This window comes from Siphateles boraxobius, unplaced genomic scaffold (assembly GCF_051911475.1).
Source record: "Siphateles boraxobius isolate OS27281-9 unplaced genomic scaffold, OSU_SipBor_1 8, whole genome shotgun sequence".
Classification (NCBI taxonomy): domain Eukaryota; kingdom Metazoa; phylum Chordata; class Actinopteri; order Cypriniformes; family Leuciscidae; genus Siphateles; species Siphateles boraxobius.
The window spans coordinates 25,489,550-25,515,624 of NW_027509208.1; the positions used below are offsets into that span (position 1 = coordinate 25,489,550).

The 26,075-nt window shown below is 39.6% G+C and overlaps 1 protein-coding gene across 6 annotated transcripts in view; it reads right to left on the bottom strand.

Annotated features, from left to right (window-relative positions):
- Window positions 1-2,810: 2,810 nt before the first annotated feature.
- cep128 (centrosomal protein 128) overlaps window positions 2,811-26,075 on the bottom strand; it is a 165,673-nt gene continuing 142,408 nt past the window's right edge. For 5 of the 6 annotated variants that reach the window (XM_077219951.1, XM_077219955.1, XM_077219953.1 and 2 more), the window contains 4 exons: window positions 10,939-11,016; window positions 10,752-10,865; window positions 6,335-6,443; window positions 2,811-3,586 (listed from right to left, as the gene is read on the bottom strand). In XM_077219951.1, coding sequence (XP_077076066.1) covers window positions 3,489-3,586; window positions 6,335-6,443; window positions 10,752-10,865; window positions 10,939-11,016 — 399 coding nt within the window. In that variant the 3' untranslated portion in view covers window positions 2,811-3,488. Of the gene's footprint in view, window positions 3,587-6,334; window positions 6,444-10,751; window positions 10,866-10,926; window positions 11,017-26,075 lie in introns of those variants that run through there. The other variant, XM_077219956.1, reaches the window with a different exon arrangement.

Sequence of the window (26,075 nt, forward strand, 5' to 3'; positions counted from 1 at the left end):
GCACACGCTCTGAAACACAGACAGTTCTGTACCTTGGTCGCAGAGTGTGAAAGCGCGTACCCTGGCTTGGCAATGCAGAGTTTCACTCACGTTTCTGTTCTGCATTCACAAGTCATAGAACCAGGCTCATTTTCACCCAGCGCTTACTGTTCATATCTCAGGGAACTAAAAGACCAGTTTTGCAGAGAGATTCTGGATCAAGTGTTCTGAGAGACATACCCTGCATTAATCTAGTGTGCTGAAAAGCCTGCTTTGGATCAAGGTATGTGTTTGAAATTGCTTTCTCTGCAATGGGAATAATAAAGTCAAAGCAACGTTCTCGTCTAACTGACAGACACTTGACAAACTGTCTTAGAGCAGATACCAGCGAGCAACCACCAGACCTGGAATTACTGGTGAAAATAATGCAGACTCAGATTTCCCACTAGGAATAAGGAGTTCTTTTTATCAGGGCTTGAGAGGTGTATTTGCTCAAGTTTGTTTTTCTTTATATATTTTCAGTTTTTTATATATTTTAATAATATTAATATTAATAAGTATTAATAAAGTTCAATTTAAGCTCAATATAATATTACAAGTTTCAATTTAATATTGCAAGAAAACTGTTAATCCACTTTTTTGTTCCAGATTTTTAACATCATGTTCAGTATTTCTTTAAATAGGACAAAGTCTAGCAAGACTTATTCATAGCCAAATAGGTAATAAACTGCATTTATAAATAAGTAAAAACTGTAAATATGTTTTTGATGCAAGCTGTAATTTGTGGCCCTTCACATTTTGTAGTTTAAATGTGGTCCTCTTGGCCTGTGAACTTGAGCACCCCTGCCCTACGGTCTCATGGACTTTAAAAGCTTATTGGTCATTGTAAGCCCACAAGGCACATATGAAGTGTGCCATTTGGGACAGGGTAAAAAGACAACTCAAGTACCAGGCCCGGGAAGGAGAGGACTTCACATTAGTCCACATACTCAAAGGTACTCTGGTGGTGGTGGTTTGGTAAGTTTAGAACAGTGTCTTTAACTGTGCAAATGAGTTCCACAGGGAGAAAGAAGTGTGAACACACTCTGTTGTCAACAGCAAATCACAGAACTGAAATGGAGAAACATCTCATCCTCATCAGAAAAAATAAAGGTATGCTTTCAACAGACACTCCTCATTTTGAGTCTCCGTCCAGAGACAAAAACAGGAATACAACCACATTCTGAGTCTCCAGCTTGCAAGGAAAGAGACGCTTACAGACATTATGTAATGGGCATTAAGAAAAATAACTTTTAGCTGATCTGAAACTTTTAAAAGATTTTATATTTTATAAATATTTTTATATTTTATATATATATATATATATACTTTTATCTAACATGGAGCCAAATATACTTTTTTAGTACAAAATACATTTTTTTTTGCTTAATATAAAATTATACAAACCAAACTGTTGAGTTAATGACAGGGAATGCGCGTGACGTCACCGTCAGCTGGAGTGATTGAGGCCACGCGAACTGAGTGGCAAAAAGACTGAGCGACAGCATTGGTTTTCAGCGTGAATGCCGTGAAAAACACAAAAAACACATCTAAAACGGGAACACGCTTTGCAATTGACTGTACAACTATATTTGACAAGAAATCTGAGGTATATTTTTACAGACTGCCTAAAGCTACAGAACAGAGAAGCAAATATCGCTGCAATTCATAGAAACAACTGGACTCCAGGCAGCGAAAGGTGGATTTGCAGTTATCATTTTTGTGTCAAAATGCTGAATTTAGTGGTAAAATCATTCTCTATATATTGTATTGTTATATATTGCAGTGACAACTCATCAATCAAATATTTACCACTGTATATTCTGTATAATTTGACATTTTTAAATAAACACTGACAAAAAACTATACAAGTTTTAAGTCTAGATGATAGGATGATATATATAACATTGATATAAGTGATAACCTGGATTTAGACCTGCCTATTTTGTATTTATATAAAGCGTTCACAGGCAAATTTGCTGTATGTATTTCCCCGGTGTCAAAATCAGGCACATATAAATGTCAGGAAACACGATTCCTGGCTGCATGTGAATATCCATGGATCACTGGATCTTTAGTAAGTTGTAAGGAACACTATATTGAGTCCAATCTTTAGTTTAAACTGATAATCGTTTGTTTTACTTGCGTTTTCGCAGTTTCCCCTATTAAATCCAGTCACGCAGCTGCTCTTCTGCCACTCAGTCCGGCTGAGGGGGCGTGTTCCGGCGGGAAAGTGACGTTAATGCATTCCCTCTATTATTGAGTATGTCATTACTCAATTCAAAGTAATGCGTGTGAGAACGGAAGTGAAGAGTAAACTACTAGATGGATGAAGTTCGCTTTATTACTTTACGCCTGAGGGACACCACAGAAACTTTTATGTTGAATTAAAACATCTAATAAACTAACTTTACATCTAAATAAAACGTTAATATCTAAATAATCTTTAACTACCAGGAATCAAGTGTCCTAACATTTAGCAGTTTATAAAGCAAAGCCTAAAGTCATACAAAAGCTATAAATACAACATAGCTGTATCTAAATCCGGAGGATCGCTTAAATCGTTGTACATTGTCATAGTGCTTTAACAAGTTTTTAGGTCTGGGCATTACGGACATAACATTATGAATTTCTGTTTTTACTATTGCAGTATTTAAAATAAAAAGTAAGCAAGATATTCTTTTCTATATCATTTTGCAAATGGCGTATCTTTACAGTTATGAATGCAAGAATATGTTCTGTGCACCCAATTTTGCATCCTGAGACAAATTATTACAAAGGAGTTTTGCAGCTGTGTGGTGATCATGTTTTTATTTGTTTCACATTCATTCAAGTATGAGTCTCATAATGTATATTCATTGTTTCAGACTTAGAAGTTAAAAAAAAACATTAATTCACAACATAAAAAGGTATAAAATACAAAAACTATCAGGAAAGGCACTGTAATGTAGCACAGAGTTCCTTAAATTCATGTAGCCTATAAAACTTAGGATAGTAGAAAAACAAACAAAGCTCAATTTATGTTACTAAGTTAAGGTAAAATAACAACATTAAATATTCAAAATGAGATATTTTAAAATATAAATACAGTTGAATCATAGAAATTAGTTTTCTTTAGTTAATACCAAATAGGTTTACCATGTTCTAATCATCTGATGAAAATATCTGACAATATACAGTTACATCATAGTTACAGATACATAAAAACAAAGACATATAGAACCAAAGCTAAGCACTACATTACCAGTACAATTAGCTGTAACTGGACTGTCATACAGGCACTAAATAGGAACTGTATGGGAACTAAATAAATGACACAGTATTACATTTGTACAGTGCACTCATTTTCTACATTGAAGCAATCTGATAAGTCTACCTCTGATTCCTACCAGATCCCATATGTTTAGTCAATCCCATGAGTTTTATCAATAGTTTATTACTGCCAAAAGTTTCTAGCTGTAGAGAGAGCACTACATGCTTGTGTGTTCAGAGTTTGCACCGTTGATTGTAGAAAAGTCTTGGGTCAGACTGGATTCCATATCCGGACTGGCAAGAGTTTTCCGTGTTGCTTTAAACAGAGAAGAAAACTGGATTTAAGTGCAGAGATGGATACAGACAAGGTTTATATATATATATATATATATATATATATATATATATATATATGTATGCATATATGTATATATGTATATATATATATATATATATATATATATATATATATACACATATATATTTATATACATATATATGTTTATATACATTAGTACCCAGAACACATCCATATTCTGAAAAGACCACATCCATCATCCAGGCATATTGAGCCTTTCTAAAAGGTGTTTTACTCTGAAATAGTTAAATTAAACTGCAAACCATAACAATATTACAAGACTTCCATCCAGCATATATCATCATATTTTAGGTCATTTTGCCAGGCAACACCTAACCATCTGATTATTAGCTTATACTGATAATGAGCAACAATCAAACTTTTTATAACTAGAGGAAATAAAAGAGATGGCCTTCTTCCACCCAACTGACTTGCATTGCCATTGACTTGAGAGTTGAATAAACTTGCCACCACCTCAGAGTCTTCCTTGTCAACCTCGCCACTCTACAGTATAAGCACCTAGGATTGTTTTTGCACTCCATTTTCCCGAGTCGAGTCATTATGGTGCGAGGCTTTTCTCTTTAACTTTCTTCAAACCAGCAGTCTTGGACTGGTTGCCCACTGAAGCTAAGCAGGGCTGAGCCTGGTTAGTACCTGGATGGGAGACCTCCTGGGAAAACCTGGAAGAGGTGTTAGTGAGGCCAGCAGGGGGTGCTCACCCTGTGGTCTGTGTGGGTACTAAAGCCCCAATATAGTGACGGGGACACTATACTGTCAAAGAGTACCATCCTTCGGGTGAGACGTTAAACCGAGGTCATTAAAAATCCCGGGTTGTTCTTTGGAAAAAGAGTAGGGGTGTAACCCCGGCATCCTGGGCAAATTTGCCCCTTGGCCTCTGTCCATCGTCATGGGCTCCTAATCATCCCCATATACTGATTGGCTTCATCACTGTCTCCTCTCCACCAGTAAGCTATGGCTGCCGTCGTTTCATCCAGGTGGATGCTGCACATTGGTGGTGGTTGAGGAGATTCTCCTACGGTGGCCGAGAGGTGCAAAACAAATCACAATTATAAAAACAAAACAACAAGTCAGAAAACACAACGACAATTCAGAAAACAAAATAAGTCAGAAAACAAAATAACAATTCAGAAAACACAACAATTCAGAAAACAAAATAATTCAGAAAGCACAACAACAATTCAGAAAACACAACGACAATTCATACAAAACTGAAAAGGCAGGTACATTTTGAGAATGGCAAACTTATCGCTGATTGGACAAGACACCTGCCCATCAAGCTTTACAGGAAGTATGAAATTTGTGATCAACTGTTTTGCTAAATGCGAAAATGGAACACATTAAACATTACTTTGAAGAAGGACATTCATATGCCGTGATTGTGGACATGCTGGCGACATACCACGACGTTAAAATGAGCTTGCGCTCAAATGGCTTTAGTTTATCGTACGCATCAACATGCCAAACATAGTTTGGTCTCATGGAGTGATATGTAGACATCCCAAGTCTCCCGGAAGTTCCGGGAGTCTCCCGCATATTGATAGCGGCTTCCTGATGCCCGCAAATTAGATAAAATCCCCCGGAATCTAGAGCTTGCGGGCACCAAACCGTGTAGCGCACGCACGGCATAGAGGGAGAGAGCGAGAGACCTTGCGTGTGTGTGCAAATGTGCGTGTGTGCCTCATGAAGCGCATGTAAGACTGGTACACGCAGCTCTGCTCTTATAGCATTCCTTACATCGTTTATAGGTGAATATTTCTTTCTTCTGAACATACCTGCATCCTTCAGGTGTGTTTTTAAAGAGCGCAAGCTCATTTTAATGTCGTGGTATGTCGCCAGCATGTCCACAATCACGGCATATGAATGTCCTTCTTCAAAGTAATGTTTAATGTGTTCCATTTTCGCATTTAGCAAAACAAAGTTGATCACAAATGTCTTACTTCCTGTAAAGCTTGATTGACAGGTGTCACGTCCAATCAGCTATAAGTTTGCCATTCTCAAAATGCACCTACCTTTTCCGTTTTGTATGAATTGTCGTTGTGTTTTCTGAATTATGTGTCCTGAATTGTTGTTGTGTTTTCTGAATTGTTGTCTTGTTTTCTGACTTGTTATTTTGTTTCCTGAATTGTTATTTTGTTTTCTGAATTGTCTTTGTGTTTTCTGACTTATTTTGTTTTTATAATTGTGATTTGTTTTGCACCTCTCGGGCACCGTATTCCCCACTTCCATATGTAAAGTTTTGTGAGAATCATCTTAAATGTTTTACCAAGATCTGGTTTAAATTTTTTCTTAATTTTAAATGTATATCTCAAATCCTAGTCACAAGACTATGTGAGCTTCTCTTAAACTGTTCCTGTACATAATTCTGACTCTTTGACAAAAAAAAATTCTAGACATTTTTAGCTTGTATGGGTGCAGGTTAAGGTGTTAAATTAAGTTTGTTTAATGCCATCTTTTACCGAACACTATAAAAGCCAGTATTGCCTGTATCAATACCACTATAAAACTGATTTTTTTTTCATCTTAGAGCAAAATGAGAAATTATAGCAATTTGACATCATATTTAAAAGCCATCATTTAGGCCTAAACAGCAAATAATAATTTTGTCTATCATTTATTAACAACAATCACAGAACATGATAAATTTGACAACTTTTAACTGCAGGTGTCCTGTACACGTTTACTCACAGGTGTGGGTAGACTGAGAGGAACTGGTCAGGAAATTGTTCTGACTGAGCAGAGATGATGTCAGACCAGGGAGCTGGAGACTCCGACAGGCGGCATCCAACTTCTCACCCTACAATTAACAGCAAGAGATCAGTCTTAGAGATTGAAGTGTTAAGTCTAAGATTTAAGATCCAATCTTACACAGTAAGAAAAGTGACCTGGACTGTTGGTCTAATATTGTTGTTGCTGAGCGAAACCAATTTCTAATGAGTAAACCATTGTTTATAGAGAAAATCTATAAAAAATTAATAACCATATTTTATTTGTCCTTTAATGACAAAGCTCAATGAACAGGCATATATAAATAAAGGTGACTTGACTATTGTCAAGTCACCTTTATGTAAATAGTGCTTTATACAATACAGATTGATTCAAAGCTTTAAGAGTGATAAACAAGAAACCGGCGATGAATGATCTGCTCTAAAAAGACAATAGCTGAAGTCAGTTCAGTGTTTATTCAGTTAAGTTGAAAAGCTAGAAAGTTAATCAATGGCTCTGCAGAATACAGTGATATCATCATTCAGCTCAGATTCAGTTCTCATTCGACAGTGTCAATGCATTCACTCAATAATATTGCTAAATATTAAAGTGATCGCACACAAAATTTTAAGTTCTGCCATTAATTACTCATGTTGTTCCAAACCCGTAAGACTTTCGTTCATCTTTGGAACACAAATGAAGCACTTTTTGATGAAATCTGAGAGCTTTCTGTACTCTATGCAACTGACACTGACGCTTCAAAAAGTTCATAAAGAGATCGTAAATCTAATCCATATGAATTGAGCAGTTTAGTCAAAATTTTCTGAAGAGACACGATCGCAACAGATTGAATTTAGGCTTTTATTTACATATTCACCAACACAGCAGTTCTGGTAAACGGAAGCTCAAGCATGTTCGCTTGACGTGCAAAAACCAATGAGGTTCACTCTCGTGTTACGCAGCACGTTTGAGCTTCAGCAAGAACCAATTAGGTTTATTCTCATGTTACGCAGCACGTTTGAGCTTCTGCAAGAACCAATGAGGTTCATTCTCGTGTTACGCAGCACATTTGAGCTTCTGCAAGAACCAATGAGGTTCATTCTCGTGTTACCCAGCACGTTTGAGCCTCTGCAAGAACCGATGAGGTTCATTCTCGTGTTACGCAGCACATTTGAGCTTCTGTAAGAACCGATGAGGTTCATTCTCGTGTTACCCAGCACATTTGAGCTTCTGCAAGAACCAATAAGGTTCATTCTCGAGTTACGCAGCACGTTTGAGCTTCAGCAAGAACCAATGAGGTTCATTCTCGAGTTACACAGCACGTTTGAGCTTCTGCAAGAACCAATGAGGTTCATTCTCGTGTTACGCAGCACGTTTGAGCTTCAGCAAGAACCAATTAGGTTTATTCTCCTGTTACGCAGCACGTTTGAGCATCGGCAAGAACCAATGAGGTTCATTCTCATGTTACGCAGCACGTTTGAGCATCAGCAAGAACCAATGAGGTTCATTCTCTTGTTACGCAGCACGTTTGAGCATCAGCAAGAACCAATGAGGATCATTCTCGTGTTACGCAGCACGTTTGAGCTTCTGCAAGAACCAATGAGGTTCATTCTCGTGTTACGCAGCACGTTTGAGCTTCAGCAAGAACCAATTAGGTTTATTCTCATGTTACGCAGCACATTTGAGCTTCTGCAAGAACCAATGAGGTTCATTCTCGTGTTACGCAGCACGTTTGAGCTTCAGCAAGAACCAATTAGGTTTATTCACATGTAACGCAGCACATTTGAGCTTCTGCAAGAACCGATGAGGTCCATTCTCGTGTTACGCAGCACATTTGAGCTTCTGCAAGAACCAATGAGGTTCATTCTCGAGTTACGCTGCACGTTTGAGCTTCAGCAAGAACAAATGAGGTTCATTCTCGAGTTACGCAGCACGTTTGAGCTTCCACATGAACCAAACAAGGTTTGTTCTCGCGTGTCAAGTAGGTTCGGTTGAGCTTTTGTTTGACTCTGATCAATGTTTAAATGTGAATAAACTATTAAATTAAATTTGTTCATCGTATAAAGCGATCGAGTCTTTTCAGAAAATCTAGTCACTTTTGATTATATCACTTATTATATAGCACTTTATACAATACAGATTGTTTCAAAGCAGCTTTACAGAAATAAACAGGAAAAGCAGTTCAGTGTTGATTTAGATCCATTGTAAAGATCAATTATTAAATTAAATTATTATTTTGCAGAACTGCTTTAGATGAAATTATGTCATCATCCAGCTCAATTCAGCTCTCATACAAGTGTGCCATTATAGTCAGAACAATGATATTGTTGGAAATTAAGTGATGAATATTATGTTAAAATGTAGACTAAACCACTCAATTCATATGGATTTGTTTTACTTTTTGAGGCGTCAAAGTGGTAGTTGCATAGCTGTCAATGGAGGGACAGAAAACCTCATCAAAAATATCTTAATTTGTGTTCCGAAGATGAACGAAAGTTTTACGGGTTTGGAACAACATGAGGGTGAGTAATTATTGACAGAATTTTCATTTTTGGGTGAACTATCCCATTTAAGTGTCACCAACTAAGCAAGCCAAAGGCGACAGTGGCAAGGAATCTAAACTCCATCAGGTGACAGAATGGAGAAAAAGGACAAGTTCGGTATTTTACACTTTAAGTCCTGTTTTAAGATTGTTTCTGATGAAATAGAACGGTTAAGATTGAAATTTGGACAAATGCTAGTGTCCCGAGAATTTTCGGTTTCTGTGGTAGCACCCCCCCACCTACACAATGGTTTCATAGGGGCACTGGAAGAATCATTCATAAAACGCATTAAACTTTAGTTTACAAAGACGTGAATCTCAGCGAGTGGTCTGGGGTGTTTACTGATATACTCACACAAAAATCGCTGCAAAAGACTCTTTCCAACAGGTGTTTTACCATTCGTTGTAAATCTGTGGACCTATTTTTCAAAACGCCTCACAAACGGACATTCTTCCGTTGAGAGCTTGAATAATAGACACTCCAGCCCAGTTGGTGGCGATAATGCACCTTTGCCAATGTTTGGATAGTTTAGCCTACGATACCGCGTACCCCTAGAATACAAACAACCCCATTTCCGGCGGCGGAGTAATACCGTACCTCTCAGAACATCCAAAACAAGTCAATGGAGCTGGACAAAAACTACAATAAAACCTGTTGGAAAGCATCTTTTGCAGCGAATTTTGTGTGAGCATATCAGTGAACATCCCAGACCACTCGGTGAGTTTCACGTCTTTGTAAATGAAGTTTAATGCGTTTTATGAATGATTCTTCCAGTGCCCCTATGAAACCATTGTGGAGGTGGGGGGGTGATACCACAGAAACCGAAAACTCTCAGGACAGCAGCATTTGTCCAAATTTCAATCTTAACCGTTCTATTTCATCAGAAACTATCTTAAAACAGGGCTTTAAGTGTAAAATACCGAACTTGTCCTTTAACCCTTTCACACGTAAGTTTAAAATATTCTAACTGACCCCCCAGCGTGAGTTTTTCAAGGCGACCGTTATTTAGAACTTGTCACTTTAATGTTTCCATTGTGACGCGTCATTGCTTGTCACGTGACACAGCGCAACCACAACACAGCGCTGAATGAATGATGATCTGCTTTTATGTAATTTTCCCTTTTTTATTAAAAATATTCACAAATGTATTAGCTATAGCATGAAACACTGATATTCCGATTGTCAAATGTGCAAGTGGATGTGTTTTGTTGTTTAAACACCTTTATAACGATCGCGTTAGTTGAGCTGTATGCGCGATGGGCGGCGCCATGTTAGTTTGTTTCACAGTTCAGAGAATCGGATCTGTTGGATTTACACGTCAATTCCTCCACTTCTCACGAAATGCATGAAAGTAAGTGGCCGGTGAACTGGGAGAAGAATAGGGTCAAATGTAAAACTACTTACACAATGTGTATCTGATATGAATAAAACGTGTTGTCTTATTATAATGTAAAGGATTATTATTGCCGCTTCCATAGACATCGTGTTACAAACTCAAAATCATTGTTTTGCTAGTACTTGTGTGTATTTAGATGTCTGAAACCTAAAATAAACATTATGTGGTTGAAAACACTCAATAGTTGTGATATATGACGGCACTGAGTGGGTCCTTCTCTGGCTCAGCGCCAGCAAACGCGCGAAAGCACGTTTGAATTTAGCAGTTGATCACGTGATGCACTGACCGTTCTAATCACACTGGTGTGATCGTACGCTCCAGGGACCAGCCAAGACTGATCACACCGGTGTGATCGTACGTGTGAAAGGGTTAAGAGAAACCAGGCTCAGTCAGGGGACCAGTCCTCTTCTGGCAAAACTAAATTTATTAAGTGCATGGCATCAGCGCTATATGTTCATACCCTGTATTCCTGAATCCTCCTCTTAGATTCCTCAAGCTGATGCTGGAGATCCCCAACTATCTCCTTATATTTGGCATAACGTTGTTCCACCATTTCTCTCTGCCTCTGTGACTCCTGAAACCACATAAGCCAACCATGATATCAGAGGGAGGTTAAATCTTGACCAAAACATCACCTATGATCCAACCTCGAGATCCTTGAAGTTTTCCAGCAGACTGAGTTTCTCAGGAACTGACTCCAGATGATCCAAGGCCAGCCTGGTGCTCTGGAAAATAATAATATTCTGTTGTTTATATTTATTTCATCTTAGTCTTTGAGAATTGCACTTTGTTTATTGCTTCAAGTCAATGGAATGAGTGCATCTCCCAGAAGAGGAAAGGGTCAATTTCTGACACCAGCATGTTGTTGTGCCAAGCAGTAATGATGTAAATAGACGGAGCTGTGAGTAAAGGCTGAAGGAGCAAATTTAATGTTCGTCAGTCAGCCATAGCACATTATGGTGATTGATATGGTAGGCGTCAGATAGCTTTTTTTAAACTGTATAAATACTGCTGAGTCGATACAGGCGTCAATTCTTATAACAAATGACGGCATATTTCTTAGCCAAGTAATGATTTGTAATTCAGACATTTAACAGAAATCGTTAGGCTTCTGCAAATAGTGTACTAAGGACTGGAACATTTCAGAAATGTCTGAAACATTTCTGAAATGCAAATCTAGTTTACGTTGTAAAGCTGAGTTTGCAGACAGAATATTCTGTATATATAGACCCTTTCTTTGCTTTGGTACAGAATATTCTGTCTACAAACTCAGCTTTACAACGCAAACTAGATTTGCATTTCAGAAGTGCTTTCAAGTCACCAAAAGAATAGTAGTGTATGTAGTTCTATGCAAATGAATTGTAGCATAAACAAAGATAAATTATAACAGAACTTTGCACGTTTAATGTAAAAATTGCAATCTATTCAAACTAAAGCAACACATTTCAGAGGAAAAAAAAACTAAAGTTAACAATAATTAACTGCATAAGTGGGCTGAACTAATCCTTAGTTGAAACACCCTTTGTTAGTTTATTTAGATAGGAGTCAATCAGTTTGGTACATCTTGAATTGAGAATATTTTCCCGCTCTTTTTTTTTTTTTTTACAAAAAACATTCCAGATCTGTTAAACTGCGAGGCCATCTTCTGTGCATGGCCCTCTTCAGATCCCCCACAGATTGTCTATACGATTCAGGTTTGGGCTCTGGCTGGACCATTCCAAAACATTCAATTTTCTTTGCTGAAATCATTCTTTTGATGTGTGTTTTGGATCATTGTCATACTGAGTTTCTCTTCATTTTCAGCTTTTTGCATTTTGTCCCAAAACTGGCTGGCACTTGGAGCTTTTCATGATTCCCTCCACCCAGGGATAGATTATGACTTGCAAAGGCCCTTCAGTTCTTTCCTTTAGCGCAAAGTGGAGGTTATGATGATCGTGAATATTAAAGCAGTTCTCACTATGGAGGCATCAAATCTCATAATGAACTGAAAATATGTTTAAACTTCGTAAGCTTTGGCAAAGTATCTGTCACACAAACTAAATTAGAAAGTGCAATATGGCCTTAATGCCCTTATCAAATCAGGAAAGACTGAAATTTAAGTATTAGAACTGCGCACTTTGTTCATGAGATCAGCTCGTGATTCAGTGTTTTCAGAGCAGCTCGGTTCACAGTATATGCAGTAAACTCCATCTCTACATGTGCTATCATTTTAATGCGCATTTAGGAATGCAACGGCACAAGTTAAGGCCAATTCACACTGTACGACAGTTGTCGACAGACTGTAACGGACACTACATCGGATTTTGTAGGATTAGTGTGTTATCCCTATCAGTGATTGTAGTTTGTAAAATAGTTTGTAGTAACTGTTGTAGTTGTGACTGTTAGCATTGGTTGCCATCTGTTGGTGTAGTGTGAATTGGCCTTTAAAGGCAGGGTAGGTGATTTGGTCCAGAAATGTTTTTAAGTTAGTTGAAAGTCTCTTCACATCCCACAAATGTATTTATATGTATACATGTCTGTGGAAGGCGTACGACCATAAAATGTTTGTCCGAATGCAATGATATGACGTCAGTCATTGTCGGAGCACCGTAACCGAAACAGCAGCCACCTTTTACAGTTACTGTAATTTGTTAGAGATGGAAACCGATGATGTTATACATGGAGCGGCTCGTGACTCTAATTTATGCGTTTCAATGGCAACTCTATCAATGCTGAAATTAATCTGCAGCAGTCAGGTGGATACAGGTTTAGAGCTCTTTAAGTTGTTTATATTCGCTATTATTATAATGTTATGTGCTTTGTGTCATGAGGTAATTTAAAGGGTTAGTTCACCGAAAAATGAAAATTCTGTCATTAATTACTCACCCTTATGTCGATCCAAACCCGTAAGACCTTTCGTTCATCTTCGGAACACAAATTCTGATATTTTTTATGAAATCCGAGAGCTCTCTGATCCCTCCATAGACAGCAATTTAATTACCACTTTCAAGGCCCAGAAAGGTAGTTAAGACATCTTTAAATAGTCCATGTGACTACCGTCGTTCAACCTTCATTTTATGAAGCGACGAGTTCTGAAGCGTTCTGACATATAACCCAGGAGCGCTGCACTGTTTTCACCAGCAGAGAAAGACGCACGCTGTTTGTAAGCTATTGAACTTCACATGAATTGTGCTTTAGATCTTAGTGTAGTGTTTAAAATGGCGCTAAAATGTGCATTTCCTGGATGCCCAAACAGTCAGAAACCAATGAGAGTACGTAAAAGTACCTTTCCAATACCGCCAGAAGAAAGGCTTACCTTTCACACCTTCCCATTAAATGATTCTGAGTTACTGAAGCTATGGCTGCTGGCTGTTCAGCGAATGTTAATTTACCGCTTCGATACGTCAAGCAAATGAAGTTGTGCAGTGAAAAATTTTCACCAGACGACTTCAAACCAGGTCAAGGAAAGCTACAACGATTTCTGAAATCAACAGCTGTGCCCAACCTGTTTTTACAAAACACAGAGGCATGAGTGAAATCGTCATGGGGAGATTGTTTAGGGTGTTACAGTACAGTAATTTAGTTATTTACTTCACTTTGATGTGATATTTTTAAAATATTATTTTTACAATGCTTTGCATGATACAGTAAATTACATTCAAGTTACAACAGTAATATGAAATGTTTTTGAAAACTACAAATGATCCATCACAGCTCAGTCAGGACCCCCAATCAGTAGGCTCTACACAGGAACCACGATCAGCAGGTCCATTACAGCCCAACCAGGACCCCCAGTCAGCAGGTCCACCGCTTACCAGTCTTCTCCCACAAGTAACTGATAAATGTTGAATTATTTTATTATTAACACAGAGGAATTATTTTCTGCTGCATATTTAGCTGGTGTTCCACAGTCAACCCCAGTTAAGCCACAGAGCATCCAAAGTTCTACATGAGAATCCAAGGATTCAGTTCAAAACTTCTGTTGGTGCTATCAAGTCCAGAAACAGCTGAACAGCGGTCACATCCATTAACGTCAGGGACATACTACTCCTTACCTCCCACGAAGTCCTATCAATCAGTAAGCCAACTTTAAATAATGGTACTAATCCTGTGGTTCTTATAAATCAAAACTGGACTATTATGTGGTCTATAAAGTCTACAATGTCATGTCTTTACTATATTCTATTCTAAGTTGTTTTTATTCTTTGTAATTATTCAAATCACAAAATTTTAATCAGTACTTTTCTTCATGTAGGATGAACAAATATGCTGGAAACCTGTCTGAAGATCTTAGTCAAGACATCAGCATGCTTTCCCTATATCCTCTAACAGACAAGAAGAACCTCAGTTTCTTTCCTCTATAGCAGGGATGTCCAAACTCAGTCCCGGAAGGCCACTGACATGCAGAGTTTAGCTCCAACCCCAATTAAACACACCTGGACCACCAGCTAATCAAGGTCTTATAGGCTAGAAACTTCCAGGCAGGTGTGTTGAGTCTGGCTAGAGCTAAACTCTGCAGGACAGTGGCCATCCATGACTGAGTTTGGACATCCCTGCTCTATAGGGTTGATAGACAATTGGAAAAGTTTTTGTGGCAGACCTGACCTGTTAAAAAGAGATGCTATTCATCCCTCCTGAGGTGGTGCTGCTCTTCTCTCTAGTAATATGGCACATAGTCTTAGAGTTGAACCTTGACTATCTGATTCTGAGGCCCAGGTCAGGAAGCAGACAGACTGGCTAAACCGACCGTCTGCTAGCTGTCTCACATCACAGAAGTCAGATAAATCCCAACACATGGAGACTCTTTCACCAAGAAATCATCACATAGAAACTGTCTGTTCTCCGAATAAGGAAATACAAAAACTCCCAAACCCATTTAAGGGTAAAACTTGAATTGGTGTTCAACAAATATAGATGCAACAAAAACAGATATAATACAAATGAACAAATTATAAAACTTGGGTTGCTGAATATTCAATCCCTTTCTCCAAAAGCACTTATTGTTAATGATATGATTACAGATCATAACCTAGATGTGCTGTTTGACAGAAACCTGGCTAAAACCAGACCATTACATTACTTTAAATGAGTCCATGTCCCGTGGATTGTTATAAACATGAGCCTCAACTGAAAGGCAAAGGGGAAGGTGTTGCTGTAATTTATAGTAATATCTTGAATATTACTGAGAAGTCCAGTTTCAAATATAATTGTGTTAGTGCTTAAATATGATACTAGGGCTTAGTGTAAATGATAAATCCCGTTTGTCATTTGTGCTGGCTACTGTATACAGGCCACCAGGGCACCATACAGACTTTATCAAAGAATTTGCTATTTGCTTGAATATCCATGTAGATAATGAAAAAGATGCATTGGGATTGGCAAGTAGAGACATTCTAATCTCTATTGGAGTTAGACAACACGTGTCAGGAACCACTCATTGTCGTAATCATACTTTAGATCTAATATTGGCACATGGAATCAATGTTGAGGCCGTTGAAATTCTGCAGCAGAGAGATGACACCTCAGATCATTATCTAGTCTCGTGTATACTTAATTTAGGCAAGGTTGCAGAGCCGACTCTCTATTACAAATATGGTATAACTTTCACTTATACCACTACAGATTGCTTTATAAATAATCTTCCTGATCAGTTTCATCATCTCAGCATCCCAGATAGCTTAGAAAAACTCGATGTTGCAACAGAAACTATTGACTCTCTTTTCCAGCAATTTAGACACGGTTGTTCCTTTGTGCTCAAAACAGATTAAAGAAAATAGTCCAACGTCGTGGTACAACGAGCACACTTGGGCCCTAAAGAGAGCAGCCAGAAAAATGGAGCACAAGCTGGAAGAAACAAAACAGTACAGAGGGACATTACAAACTGACAGATCTGCTTCTTTTTCGACCCTCTTAGAAGAAAACAAACACAACCCTAGGTATTTATTTGACACAGTGGCTAAATTAACAAGAAATAAAGCTTCAACTTCAGACGTTTCCCAAACATCATAGCAGTAATGACTTCTTTACTCTCAAGATTGATAATATTAGGGAGAAAATTATAACTATGCAACCATCTACTACAGTATCGCATCAGACATTGCATTGTAGTGTCCCTGAGTAGAAATTCTATTCATTCGTTGCTATAGGAGAGGAAGAATAGTCTAAACTCGTTAAATCATCCAAATCAACAGCATGTATGTTAGACCCTATACCGACTAAGCAACTGAAAGAGATGCTTCCAGAGGTCAGCTTCTTAAAATCATAAATCCATCTTTGTCATGAGGATATGTACCGGAAACTTTTAAGCTGGCTATTATTAAACCTCTTATTTAAGATCCTAGAGAATTAGTAAATTACAGGCCGATCTCAAGTCTACACAAGCTTACCAATTCACAATATTAACAGAATGCATAGCTGATATAAGAAATTGGATGACTAGTAATTTCATACTACTAAATTCTGAAAAAACAGTTTCTAATTATTGGACAAAAAAACTCTGCACATAGTAACCTATAATACTGTCTAACACTTGATGGCTGGTCTGTTAAAGGGATAGTTCACCCAAAAATGAAAATTCTGTCAGTATTTACTCACCCTCATGTTGTTCCAACCCTTTAAGACCTTTGTTTATCTTCGGAACACGAATTAAGATATTTTTGACTAAATCTGGGAGCTGGATCACTCCTCCATAGGCTTCTTAAGGGATTGAAACTTGTTCCCCGAAAAGTTAAAGACATCGTTAAAATAGTCCAAGTGACTACAGTGGCTCAATTTTAAGTTTATCAAACGACAAGAATACTTTTTGTGCGCAAAAAAACAACAAAAATAACGACTTTATTTCAACTATTCATTTCCTTAATCTTAAAATTATATCTAAATTACGACATATGCTTTCAATGCCAAATTGAGAAAAGTTAGTTCATGCGTTCATGATCTCAAGATTGGATTATTGTAATTCTCTACTGGCTGGTTGCCCTGCATGCTTAAAGGGGGGGTGAAACACTCGGTTTCAGTCAATCTCATGTTAATCTTGAGTACCTATAGAGTAGTATTGCATCCTTTATATCTCCAAAAAGTCTTTAGTTTTATTATATTTATAAAAGAAAGATAGGCTGTACCGAGTCTTTCCGGAAAAAACCAAGCGGGTGTGGGCGGAGCTAAATAATCACGAGCGCGCAAACCTTTTGCGTTGAGAGCGTCTGGAAGCTGTGACATCCCAAAACAAACCCTGGCTAACAATCAGATTCAGCCATACATTTTTGATCCCGAATCAGATCCAGTGAGATGGGCAGTGAGAAGGGGTTAAAAACACATGGTCTCGGGAGTTTTTTAAAAGTAGAAATTATTTGAACTTGACCGCAGTGTTTTTATAACACCATGTCATGCGCGAGTTTACAACATTTGTGTGTGTTTACTCGTGGTTTATGAGGACATGATTTTGTTTTACAATAAACAAACAGACACCTACAGTGGCCAGCTAAACAAATGTATTTTAAACACACACACACAATACATCGCATGCTCCATAGATACATTAACTATACGTGATCTTGTTGTTTACTTTCTGTTCTTACACGCCGATAGTTAACAACACTCAGACATTTGAAGCAGTTCTACCGCCTGCGGTTCCAACGCACGACCGTGAACCTTTATCGTTGGGACTGCTCCATCCTTAAGCATTAGACGATCTGCAAAAGCCGAGCACAGCACTTTGATGGGCAAACTGCTTTTGCTCTCTCGCTCTAGGCTACAGGTGCGCGCGCCCTTCCGGGAGAAGTGCACTTAGGACCCGTATAAGGACATTCCGGCGCATCTGACGTCACACACGCCCATAATCGAAAAAAACTTTCCGAAACTTGTGGCAAACCGGAATGAGTATTTGTGGCACAGAAATGTACTCAAACGTACAACTTAATTTTTTAAACTTTGTCCATGTTTAGCATGGGAATCCAACTCTTAAACAGTGTAAAAAAAACTCACTATGCATGAAATAGCATTTCACGCCCCCCTTTAATAAACTCCAGCTGGTCCAAACGCAGCAGCTAGAGTTCTTACTAGAACCAGGAATTATGACCCTATTAGCCCGGTTCTGTCAACACTGCATTGGCTCCCAATTAAACAATTTATATATTTTTAAATCTAGCTGATTACTTACAAAGCATTAAAACGTTTAGCTCCCCATTTCTTGAGCAAGCTCTTAACGCTTTATAGTCCTTCACGTTTATTGCGATCACAAAATTCTGGCCAGTTGATAATACCTAGAATATCAAAATCAACTGTGGGCGGTAGATCCTTCTCCTATTTAGCATCAGAACTTTGGAATAGTCTTCCTAGCATTGTTGGAGAAGCAGCCAGACTCTCTCTGTCTAAATCTAGACTAAAAACACATCTCTTTAACCTGGCACATATAACATTATACATTTCTATTATTCAAATCAGTTAAATGATTGTTAGGCCGCATAATCTATGTAGGGTATGAGCGCAGAATCATGGAGTCAGCATTCCTTAACACAATAAACACACGTTAACAGGGGTTTCTAAAGCCCCAACCTATGACTCTTCCAATTCTAAATCTTCCGTTAGCGCCAGCCAGTCTGGAGGGTAGATTAGTTTGTGACACCTTTACAGCGTAATGAGTCCCCACAGAGATCCTCGCGCGATCCTGATTTGTTCGTAACCTAACATCCAAGAAGACCGTTATCTCCAAACCCCCCCCCCCCAGCGAGGAAGGAATGCCAGATGCGCAAATGGACCACACACACACACACACACACACACACACACACACACACACACACACACACACACACACACACACACACACACACACACACACACACACACACACACACACACACACACATATATGCATCTATATGCATCTATAACATTAAAACCCAGAAATGAGTGATTATGAAATGTAAACATGATGTATTCCTGTATGTTTGAAGTTTATACTGTATCCTGTCTATCTAGGACTGTTAGTTATGTAGTTGAACCTTGCGGACTACTATAAAGGTCTAAGAGTTTATATATATCCTTGTATGCGTAACAAACACGGAGTGATTGGTATTAAACGAAATCGCTCAACTTGCTCGAGCCAAATATATGTAAGAAGTTAATGAAAAATATAGTTTACTATGTTTTCCATCTTTGGAGTGAAAAGAGACCAAAACTAACATCACTGGTGTTCTTAGATAACGGCGTTTACGACCCAAAGGAATGTTCACAGAACTGCCACCCTCTCTGAATTCTAACCAAGGAGGTGAAATGAATCCTGTATTCATATATATATACAGTATATGCTATTATATATCCACTTGAGAATTGTATGAACAATGTATCTAAGTTCCCTATTTCATGAGTTGCCTTTTTGTGGTTTGGTCTATGTTTCTCGACAACTCTAATGCGATAATGTTTTAAACTTGGCCAACTAATGTTTAACCAAATCCATTTGTGGCAAGTTTGGTCTTGATAAACTCCAATCTTCATTCCCCATTTGTTAATTGACATTACATTTTGCTAAACTTGTGACACATTAGTATTATAAGAATTGTGAAGATTCTGCTCTTAAACACCCTAATTTCGTCGGTTTCAAATGTCTCTCTCTTAGACAAAGAGCAATAAAAACCAAAGTCCCGCCTGTGAAATTCCAACCCTCTAATTGGCCAAGTCAACAGGAAGAGGCCGGATTTCTCCAAGGTGATAAATGACGCTTCCCCCCTCCGCTCTCTCTCTGTTACTTTCGACTGTCAAAATGTAAGGTCTCGCCTCCGGGCGAGCTCTTCGCCTTTCTTTTATTTGTTTCTAGTTTAGTTTGTGTTTTTCAGTCTTAGATAAGTCTCCGTGTTTAATTCCAATCGACGAGTGAAAAGAACACCGCGTGACATATCTCTTCAGCAAATCCATCTACAAGGGACCTTTAAACGAGCGCGCGCTCGTTTTGAAGGAGAAACACGCGCACGTGACCACGTGGCGAGAGACGCACACACGCTTCTTCACCAGCCATGCGAAGATGTGACGTTAACTCCGCGTGATTTCCCCGTAGAGATCTTTATTTCTTTTCTTTGTTAGTCAAAGTTTTGTTTTCCGTAGTCGACTCTGTTCACTTCCACAAAGTGAAACAAACTTAGCCGAACTATTTTCCTTTGGTAATGTTACCCCAAAGACTTGGAAACTCCGTTCAACGCGCGCCAAGCAGCACCCAGTGACGCTTCCTAAAGGACTCCGCTCACGCACGCGCAGGAATGCAGAGAGACCCAGAAACTTAAGTATATCTCTTTATAGAGCTTCTAAGAAGCATTAAGATGATGTTTTCGTGTTGTCACAGGCAGGGGACTGTCAGGGGAATGTTGCCAATGCTCTCTCTCTCTCTCGCTCTCTCTCTCTCTCTCTCTCTCTCTCTCCCTTCCCCTCTCACACGTGTTTCCATTGTCCACACTCTATGCATTTCTCGTCCATCTATGCCTTATCGTGTTTTGTTGTTTATTATGTTTGTAAATAAATATATCCCATGTAACCGTAGTAAATACATAAGTAGTTCTGCCTTATTAAATTCATTATATTCATCTGATTGATGTACTGCCTTTTTGCTCATTTAAGTCCCTTAAGTGCCAAAAGATCTTATAGCAACAAGCTTACAAATTAAAGATACTTTAAAGAGTATGTGTTTATAGGGCAGGAAACCCAATTCTTGTGGCCACAGAATTGCTTTTCCTGAAATCCTATAAAGTAAGATGATATTGTGGATTCCCACAGATATTAGTCTGACAATTGAGCTAATTAATTTAGCCTGTTTTGTAAGACGTGGTCCGTGCAGGTAATTGCAATCAACTTGTGGTTAAGTGCAAGGATACACAAGCATGCATGCAGGTAAAATTACATATCATCCCTTATCGGGAGTTTTATTAACATGTAAGACTGATCTAATCCAAACATGTATGAATAATTATTAATTACCAATTATTAATTATGATATGCAAATTCCCCACGGATTAGATCCGCCCCAGAGTCTTTACATAAATGGTGGAGAATGCAGGCACATTTTAAACTTGTTTTTGAGCAATTCAGTTTCAATCGATGTCTATATTGTGATTTAATATTGTACGCGCGCCTCGAGTGAGCGAACGCAACGCGAACTCACTGGCTGACTGATTAAAGGCACAAAGCCGAGTCCAGTTCAGCACATTAACAGCTGCAAAATAATGTCTAACATTCCTTTTGCCATTGTTAATAACTAAAAGTAAAACTGCAGTTTCATAGTATTAAATTTGTCCAACAAAAGACGAAGAAACCTCTTTTGAATTGTGACATTTTAATGTTAAACTCCCCTGTCCGAACGAGATTCTTCTGTCAGGTTGAAGACTAGATTTAGTGAAACGATGCTCTTTCACTATTCTTAAGAAAGGCCTGATATTATAATCGTTAGATTAACGATGAACTCCTGGTTAAACATTGACGTAGCTACTCAATTGTAAAAAACCTAAAGCATATTTAATCATAAGTGCTATTTGATAATATGTCATGGGAGTCGAAAAAACAGACGAATATTTCCTGTTTTATTTTTGCACGACGCAGCGAAGCAATCCTGTCAGACGTGTTTGTTAAAATATAGCACCAAAAAAATCCAAAACCGAAAAACATTTTTAATCATAAGTGCTATTTGATAAATGTTATTTGGATCCGAACGACAGACGTATAATTCCTGTTGTCCATATTAGTGTGTGGAAGCGAAGAAATCCTTCCGTGCACACGTGTGTCGAATAGAAAAAACCCGCCGAGGTTTAAAATTCATAAGCGAACACGTGTGAATAATAGCGCTAATTGTTTATGTGGGAATTGAAAAACCGATGCCTAATTCCGGTTGTCCCTATGTGTGTGTGTAGAAAAAATTCCTGCCACGCCGTTTTGTGAAATATAGCTGAAAAAAAAAAAAACGCTGAGATTTTATTTTGGATAAGTGTGATCTTACAGAAAACAAAGCGTCTGCACGCTCAAATTTGAATCACACATGGAAGCAGGGTGGTTGTTATTCCGCTGACAAACACTAGAGGGCAGCACTGAGGCCTAAGTGCTTGACAGTTCTCGAATTACGCACCGCCCCCTGACTTTACCCTCCATGAGCGAAATGGCGCCATCTCGTGGACACTAGTAGCGAGGCCGTCTTTTCCTAAACAATCTCTCTCATCACAATTTCAGATTTTTCCAGTGAATTTCTGAAATTGTGTTTCTAACTTTCAATGCATGTGCAAGTTCCAGTTTTACTAACATGATTTCACTCCCGACTGTGTACACTTATTTTGAATTTGGTTCAAACCACAGTTGAATTTAAAATTTAAAAGTAAGCAGTACCAGTTTCTGATGACCACTTAGGAGGAATGCGCCCCTTGTGGCCTCCCCCCTCTACGTCAGCTCATCACTTAGTTCCTAACATCATTCTTTTCTGAAGTGGCTTTCTCCCAGTTGGTTTTATTTTGGTTATTATCATTGATACCTCACCGTAGTCGTGATCATCATCAAATATAATGCCAACCTTTAATTTCCTACACTTAATCAAATTTGGTTTGAAACAAACAAATTTCAAGATCAATTTGAATTGAGTCTTCTTTCCTGTTGGGAACGGTTTTATGGCTTTATTACTATATTTCCTTTTTCAAATTATTTTTAATAATTTTGATTTGATGCGTTACGTTATGTATTTGATACGTTATGACAACTGTATCCTTACTATTCTAGAAGTTACTTAACATCTATGCATACGCTTGAGTTGAATTGTATTTAAACCAGTTTGAATGCAATTTAAATCAAGTTCTCTGTCAGCCAGGTTGACCACTAGGAGGAAGTGGCCCAAACCCTTAGTGGCCCAAACGCGCCACTACAGCTTGCTTCCTCCTGTGCTCTTCCTGCTGCACTTAATCTCTTCTCTGAATGGAGGCTAGGTTGTTCTGATAATTAACATTGTCATAATTCCCTTTTTGTTTGTACCATAATTTTAGTAAAACCGTTGCCTTTGATTTTTCTACAAAAAATAGACACTCAATTTGATTTAGATAGAGAGAGCTTTAATTCACGTTGAGGTTCACTTGTCCTTCATCCTGTTTTGTGTTTGTAGGTAGAAATTTCTCTCGTGCTGTGGTGATTTGACAGTCATCTCTGCTTGGGGTCCAGCTGGCTGGTTCGTCTGACCTGCGTCACCAGCGCTGACTGAGCACGGGTCTCGGACTTTCCTGCATTTCTCCGTTGGTGCAGCCCGCAACACGACATCACCAATTTGGCACTGCCGGTTGTGTTCAAGGTCGGGTTGCGTGAGGGCACACATCGGTACAGATGTGCGGAAGGGCCCGGGACACTGCTGTCAAGTGTTTGGGGACGACAGAGAGACCAACCAAAATGCTGACTCCAACCCGAATGACCTCAGTTCACCCCAGGGAAACTAGAAAAGGTATTAAATCCATCACTTAGTATTGGCCACAGAATTTAGAGATTCTCCCGGTCATTGAAGTGTTTGGCGCCCTCCTACTCTCCTAGCCACAAATCGCAGGCTTAGGCCTCCTCTTCCCCTGTAACACTTCCTGTGTACTATTAACGCCATTTCATTACAGACCTTTCCATCTTGGATGGTTGCATGTTACTTAAAACTTTGCTATCTTGCCATTGCTCTTTTCTGTTGTGCTCTGCTCCTTTCAGTTCACTTAGAGACAGAACCTATCTGAGACAACAAGGAACGCCGAATAATAGTTTGACAACCAAGCCGTTAGCATCAACAGGTGACCCCTAAGCTACCGCCCCGTTAAAAATCTTTATTCAGGCCCATGCTGACCTACCCAAATTGTCCTACCAAATGATTTAACTGTCGGCATCAGTTAACCAAAATTTTCATACGCGGCATAGCCCGTATTATAGCTTGTTAAACGTAGAACGAACCTGCATACAGATACAGATAGCTTTATTAATCCCCAAGGGGCAATTTAGTTCCATTGGTCTCTCTGTGTGTGTGTTGTGTTCCTCTCGCCCACAGTGAAGCCAGTATGTACCGGTCCTACAGTCCTACAACCCGCTGGGACAACCTGGAGGCATGGCTGAGATTCATGAAACCTCCATTCCTGACCAAGGTCGCCAGTGACTCAGAGCCCCGAGCCAAGAGCATCGCAGACGTGGACAGGCTGATGGCGCACAAACCAAGCCAAAGCTCCCACGACAAAGACCGGTCAGACACGTCAACCTCACTTGCCAGCTCATCGTACAAGCACGTCTCCACGAAAGGAGCCGCATCGCCCTGGAGCACGAAGTTGCAACGCTAAGGATGCAAGCCGAGGATGACAACGACCCCGAGCTACAGAAGGAAGTGGAAAGACTTCAAACTGCCCTATCTGATCTTCATCTGCACATAGACCAAAGAGTGCAGTCAGAGAAAAGAACCAGAGAGGAACTCAACGAGAAACTCCGACAAAAGTGAAGCCCCTTGCAAAGAGCTGAGACTGAACTTAAAGAGACTCGAAAGCCACGGCCTGCGAAAGAAACTCGCAAGAGGCCCGTGCTACCATCCACAAGCACGTTCAGCAGAGACAAGATCTCGAACACGAACTTGACACCGTTCACACAGAGTTGAAACCCTCTTATAGACTGCAGAAGGACCGGGAAGGGGAAACGCACACCACAAAGTTTCCCTGACCAGCCAGTCCGCACCTTTCAGCCAAGAACCCAGAGCTGTACAGGGGGGTGAAAGCCCACTGTTCAAAACATCACCAGCCAACCCACAAGAACCCCCGTCAGCAGCGAGGGGGGAAGAGCCTTTCCAGGAGAGCCCCGGCCACTAACCACGGCATGGCTCCCAAAAGACTTAACAAGCTGGCCAGAAACATCCCTATGTTCACTCCGAACCATGCAGGAGGCCACAACGTGCACGCCATCCGCAGGACATTGACTTTCACTTACAAACTGTTACCAACGTCACCGCGTGGGACAGATTGTACCTGCTCAGAATCACGTCCAGTCGTGATGCGCGCAGCTTCCTCGACCGTCAACCAGAGACAGTCAAGTCGGACTACCAGCCGCTGCGGCAGGCCTTCACTAAAGAATTCTCTGATCCAGAATCAGACCAAAGACTAATCACAGCCATAGACCTCAATCAGTCCGGCATGGAGGATGATTTCAACTTCAGAACTTTGTCTCTCCGAAATCTGCACTCCACAGTGAGTCATCATCTAGACATCCTGGCCTGACCACATAGCATGACTACTCAACAGCTAAAAGAAGCTTACACAAAGCAAAAGACTGTGTCCGAAAAGACTTTGAAAAACCCCACAATCTACTCTGTCTCTGAGCCCTACTCAGAGCTGCCTCTAGAGGGCGCCCCACAACACCATAGCCCTGTTTACAGAGAGTCAAGACCGTTCCAGGCCAACAGAGGGCAGCACTACTGCGATGGTGCTCGTCCAAGACACCAGAGCGAGGGCTTTGACAGATTCTGGGACCTGCAACAACCACCCGACCACCCAAAAGGTGGAGCCACATGGGAAACCGACCAATGGCCCAGAAAGAGCCGAGCCCCATCGACCAGACCATCAAGCCCAGAGAGCCCAGAGCGGAACCCCTCTCGACATGCCACTGGTAAGCACAAGTCTGAACCCACATCAGAAAAAAACAGTGCCGCCACATCTGAGACAGCTGAGACCCTGAAGTCGCTGAAAGAGCTTCTTCACAAAAGACTTTCCAAAGGAGACAAGAGGGACAAGACAGACATCCTATGTCTAAGCGTAAGACCTGAACCAGGCAACCAGAACACTGCTCGTCAGCCTCAGAGCTA